We start from the raw sequence: 6,078 nt of genomic DNA on the forward strand, positions 1-6,078 counted from the left end.
AAAACATCAGATTCTAAGTTGCTATGACTGTCCATCTCACAGTATAGCTCTATTGATCACATACTCTGTCTGCTGTGCTTTGTGGAGGCCATGCTCTAGTTTGCTGGCTCACCTCTTTAAGTCCATCTCTAAGAAGAACCAGAAGTGGGAGGTCAAGGTAGAGCTCTTCCTTAATAGTTTCATAGTTGGTAGGGTCGGAAGGGACCTGAGCATATCATCAAGTCCGACCCCCTGCCATCTTAAGATCCACTGTAAGATTTTTAACTCAATCAGGCCTTCAGAGAGATGTAGGTCCCACTATATTTTCTCACATGACCAGTGAACTGTGATGTCCCTTAAAGTTTCTAGACTGTTTTCTGTAAACCTCTTTCATTATCCACACTGGCCATGCTCCCAAAAGGGGCCCACAAAGAGCCCCAGTTCCAAGACTGAGACCCACCTTTGATTTCCTTTTGTTGGCATGGGGACAAAATGCTTTTAAGACTTGCAGTCTTAAAATGAAGTCTTATATTGATGTTGTGCCACAAAATTCCACACCCGTGCCAGTTGCCTTAACTAGCCATGAGGATGAGATAGACTTACAATGACAGGGGAGTTCAGGCAAAGTGGTTATCACAAAATATCCCTTGTCACACTATTGTTGAGGGAGAACATGAAACAGAGTGAACCTTCCAGAAGAGGAAGCTAGGCTACTCCATCAAGTCCTTAATCATTCTGCTTCCTCACCATCGGTAGTTCAGTTTCTCTGTAGGTAGAGCTTAGGGAAGACTCCTTCAAGGTGCACACAGGTCATGGTGGTTACAGCAACACATCTGGTACCCACCTGTTCTGCCCTTGTTACTTCTACTGGCTATGGTCCCCTTCAGTAGGCCAGCTGGTTAGTTTCATGGACTGTCTCAAATCCAGATTGTCCTTGCTGAAGGAACTGGTATCATCTTTCAGCTATTTCCTGGCTTAATCCCCATATAGAGGGTAAGTGGAGGAACATAGTGGGAGTGGCCACAATCCTAAAAAGCACCAGCCTCTGCTCGTCTTGTTGCTCTCTCTAGATGTGGTGTGGTCAGTCCTCCCATAGCTCCATGGATGAGTTAAGTTTCCTAGGACCTACCTCAGTGAATGGTGATGATACTTGATATCGCACTGCAAGTCATCCAGAAAAAACAATGTAAATAATTGGATATCCAACAGCCTTTTTCTGCAACAGCTAGCGATTAACAGTACTCTTTGAACCAACTAAAATGATCTGGCATACCATTAGGAATTGCAGTAAGATTGAAAAAGGCAGACAGATATAAGATACCCACTAGGGCAGCAGTTCCCAAACTGACAGTGTGCGCACCACCAATTTAAAATGATACAGCCTTAAGTACCACCAGCAAATTTTTGTCATATGAAGTAATTATAATAAATCTGTTAACACGTACCACTGGTGGTACCCGTACCAGATTGGGAACCACTGCACTAGGGGTTTGAATATTTGTATTAGAGTCCTTCCCCTGATACTGTCATGGTTTTAATAAAGGCTTGACCTTCCTGCCCTGAAGGGAAAGGCTCCATAGTTGCAACTCTTTAATAGTAAAATCTCCAGAACCTAGTAGGGGCTACTTGCTTTATGAATTTCTAATTTGCAGAAATGTGCTAATTTTATGGATACAATGTAAAAAGCCTGACAACCAGCATTTGAAGCAGTGTTCAGTATATTGCAGGTGACCTCAGACTTTGGGATTACAGTCCAACAATATTCAAATAGACATCTACTAACCTGCCTTCTGGTACCAGTGTAACTGCTTGTTAGTTTTCACTAATAGAATTGGTATGGACAGTTTACTAAAAGAGTAGTTACTTATGTAGTGTGACAGTCAGACGTGATGCCAGTATAGATTCCACGCCCTGTGTATCGATTCCTTTTGGTTAGAGTCCTACTCCTGAAGAAATGGAGCATTTTTGTGAATGTTCCACCTTTTTTTTTCTGCTCTTGGCAACAATAAATGCCCTAGTGGACACTTGTTCAAAAGAACTTGACCTGGTTACTAGGGCACATGCACACACAAAATTAAATCTATGGGGAGAACCATCATTCTATAACTAATCATTTTTTTCCACATATGCAGACCTCCTGCAAATTATGCATATCTCACAAATTAAATACATTTTGTTTTGTTTCTGAAATAAGGGCTTGTCTAAACTCTTAAAAGGGAACATGTTAATTCTGAGATCATTTAAAATGAGTCTTTAAAGAGAATTCTTTTTACAAGGCAGTCTTAAGGCTCATCTGATAACTACTTCTCCCACATCTGGGGACCACATATAATTTTTTTCTTTTTCCTCTCCCTACTGAAGCATTAGTTCAAAGGTCACGGTTCAGCTTCCCGTGTGCTGGCTGTGCTGCTATTGTATGGAAGAACAGTGAAAACCAAATTGGCTGTGGGGACACTAAGCAGATTTCAGGAATGCAGCACAAGGAGACTATTTTGCAGCTCCTGAAATGTCACTAAATTCAGTGTTTTCCCAGGGTGGAGTTTTCTGTCACTTTCTGCTTCCTGCCTGACATTTATGCTAAGAGTGTCCCCTGAAGAGCTTTAAAATAAGCACTTCCTCAGAGTTTGAGAATGCAGGAGGGTCCTGCTTTCTAGATTAAACTATTCAGACTCCAGCAAATATTGAAGACTAGCCTGCAGAGAGAACTTGCTTTCTGAAATAGTAACTGTTCTCTTTGCCACAGGAGGTAATTAAAGGAAGATAACATAGCCAGATTCAAAAAGGGGCTAAATCCGGCAATTATTTCAGCTGAAGAGCCACTTAATGAGTTTTAGTGAGCTGTCAAGGGCTGCATGGTTAGCCCCACCCCTTGACAGGTGCCCTGCCCCCTGGTCACTGTCTTGCAACTGGAAGTCCCACCCCTGGTTTTTGTCACCAGATGTCCCTTCCCTTGCCCCTGGAAGTACTCCTGGGGAGGAGAGGATTGTCATCTTGGAACCAGAAAAAAATAAATCATATATTAAAAATAAACATCTACTGGAACATATTTTAGTTTTATTTAAAATATATATATTTTTATCGTGATTTGTGTGTGTTTGTGTGTGGTATATAGAAGTGATTGCATAATAGCTTAAAATTAAAATCTTACTCTTGTATATTGTGTGTGGGGTACAATAGGGTATGTTGGGTTGTATACATGGGCACCTTGCTCCCACCCTTGTAAGTGGAAGGGTTGGGCGGGGCATAATTCGTTGGGTGCTGTGGGCTGGATGAATGTGCCTGGCAGGCTGGATCTGGCCCACAGGCCCTATTTTGCCCACCCCTGCATTAGGTGGTTTGCGGACCCCCACATACCTGCAGGCCACAGGTTGAAAACCACTGCTCTAGATGCATCCTGTTCAGCGCTCTCTTTCCTATAGCATCCACTTCTGCCACTGTTGAGGCGGGATATTGGGCTATGTGGACCATTAATCTGACCCAGTGTGGTGGTACTTTACATTCTTATGACTTTGGTTTGTGATCTTTGTTTCTGCAGTCTGACCTCACAATGGAAAAAATATCTGCATTAGAAAACAATAAAAACTCTGACTTGGAGAAGAAAGAGGGGAGGATAGATGACTTATTAAGAGTAAGTATTTAAAATGGAATGACATTTTACCAGGGATGTGGGTTTTCCAGAAAATTTTGAATTGAAAAATTTTCCAATGCCCTAAATGCAGCATGATCTGATTTAGCAAGTTTATTTGACTTTTATTTAGTAAACAAAATTAAAAAAAATCCCCCTTGTTAATTCTCTGTCCCAATAGCCACAAGTATTTGAACCAAAATGTTTGATTAGGAAAAAAAAAATTAAATACAGCCCACTTAATGTGGTTTAAATGTTATATTCAAACAAATTCAAAGCTTTATGTGGAAAGAAGTAGACTTTTATCAGATGATGTCATTCCACCACTTCATTGTATTAGCTTTCTGTATACAGCTTGTACTCTTTCAGGATGGTTTCTACATGTTATTAAATGTTACTTCGTTCTTGTTACATTGTTAACATCTGCCCTCCATATTTACAACTACCAACTTTCTTCCTTCCTTCGATGGCTTGCACTTCACTATAAAGATACCACACACTAGTTTTTTTTTCTTATTAGGCATTTATTGTGACTACTTCAAACCAAAAGCAGCAAAAAACTAACAGATCTTATGGAAACGTTTCCAACTTCCCCAACTCAAGAAAATAAATGAGACACACTGCTCTGTGCGTTTGCTGAACTGAAACAAAAATTAATCAGTTTTAGTTTTGCTTTTGCTTTCACTTGTGGTCTGAGATGAAATAAGAATTTTAGCTTTGGTTTTGATTTGATCTGCACAGCTAATTAGGTGAATTCATTACTTGATTTTTGGTTTGGATTATTATGCGAGTGTATTTACCCTCTTGCTGACAAATCAATAAAACATATATGTACTCTCTCTCACACTTCCTAGGGATAATCACCTGAAAAACATTCATTACAACTTTGAAGCTGCCATGCATGGTTAATATTATATTGGCATCCATTCATTGAAATGGAAAATTTCCCATGGGAAAAATAAAGCACTGGAAAATTTTCTGCCCGACATCTCTGCATTTTACAAAAAAGGGGAAAAATAATAACCCGCTATTCAGAAATGGTTTCAGAGCATCCTGGTATTTCAGGAGGGAAGTGCATACAAAATCAGCCTCTAAATAAATCACACTGTCCTACGTGTGTTGGAGAAACTGCCATCTTAAAATGAGATAGCTTTGTCAGTTTAATTAAAAAAAAAAAAATAAAAGATATATTCACACTAAGCTGAGATGGGCTATTCTTGATACTGAGTGCAGCAAATAGGTGAGTCTAAGAGATACAACCATTTCTCCTCGGTACTTGAAAGATTTTTGTGAAACACTTTCCAGTAAGGCAATAGAAGGCAAGAAATAATTCTATTTCCGAACTGTTCTGAGAATCGCTTGCTAAAGTTCTCATTAAAAGAGAAGACTTAATCAAATGCCAAACTTCAAATTCTCTGTTTTTTGAAGAGGTAGTTTTCCAGCTAACAAATAGAACACTTGCAAATAGAACATTTCATGGAATGATCTTAGAAACTGCTTACTAACAGAAACCAGGTATTACAGGAACTGACCAACTGCATTTCATTGGGAATACAGCTAAAAATGTAAAGTTAGTCAGTTTACCCCTTCACATTACTAGCCCCACTGTTCACTAGAAAAAAGGCATAGTCCAGAGGTTACTGAGCTCCCTTACTGGAAAGAGTGATTTAATTCCCTGTATTGTTGCAGACTTCTCCTTGAGCAAGTAATTTATTTCATAGATTTCATAGACATTAGGGCTGGAAGGGACCTTACAAGATCACCGGGTCCAGTCCCCTGCCCAAGAAGCAGGAAGTCAGCTAGGGTCAAAGGATCCCAGCAAGATAAGCATCCAAATGTTTCTTAAGAGTCCAGAATAGGTGCTTGCACCACTTCTGGGGGAGTCTATTTCAGACTTTGGGGGCTTGGACAGTAAAGAAGTTTTTCCTTATATCCAGCCTAAAACGGTCTTGCAGAAGTTTGTGACCACTGGACCTTTGTCATCCTTTGAGGTGCTCTGGAGAACAGGTATTCCCCAGATCCTGATGCACACCCCTTAAGTACTTAGGCTGCCACCAAGTTGCTCCTGAGCCTTCGCTTTTCCAGGCTAAAGAGTCCCATGGTTCTCAGCCTCTCCTTGTAGGGCCTGTTCTCTTGCCCTCTGATCATGCACGTGGCTGTCCTCTGGTCTCTCTCAAGCTTCTCCACGTCCTTTTTTTTAATTGTGGAGTCCAGAATTGGATGCAGTACTCCAGCTGCAGCCTCACCAAGGCCGAGTACAATGGGAGGATGACATTCTGGGATTTGTTCAAGAAGGACCGATAGATTCAAACCAGAGTTTTGTTCGCTTTACTGGCTGTGGTATCACATTGGAGGCTTATGTTCATCTTGTGGTCAATTGCGACCCCTAAGTCTTTCAGCCATGGTGCTAGTGAGTGTAGCGCTGCTAGGCCTGTAAGTGTGACGCAGGGTTTTCCGCACCCCCCCCCCCCCCA

The 6,078-nt window shown here is 40.9% G+C and overlaps 1 protein-coding gene across 1 annotated transcript in view; it reads left to right on the plus strand.

Moving 5' to 3' along the window:
* TLK2 (tousled like kinase 2) overlaps positions 1-6,078 on the plus strand; it is a 100,185-nt gene that overhangs the window by 48,293 nt on the left and 45,814 nt on the right. The window contains exon 8 of the mRNA XM_019523588.1: positions 3,515-3,607. Coding sequence (XP_019379133.1) covers positions 3,515-3,607 — 93 coding nt within the window. The remainder of the gene's footprint in view (positions 1-3,514; positions 3,608-6,078) is intronic.

Source organism: Gavialis gangeticus, unplaced genomic scaffold (assembly GCF_001723915.1).
Source record: "Gavialis gangeticus isolate Ggan-Ray unplaced genomic scaffold, GavGan_comp1, whole genome shotgun sequence".
Lineage (NCBI taxonomy): Eukaryota > Metazoa > Chordata > Crocodylia > Gavialidae > Gavialis > Gavialis gangeticus.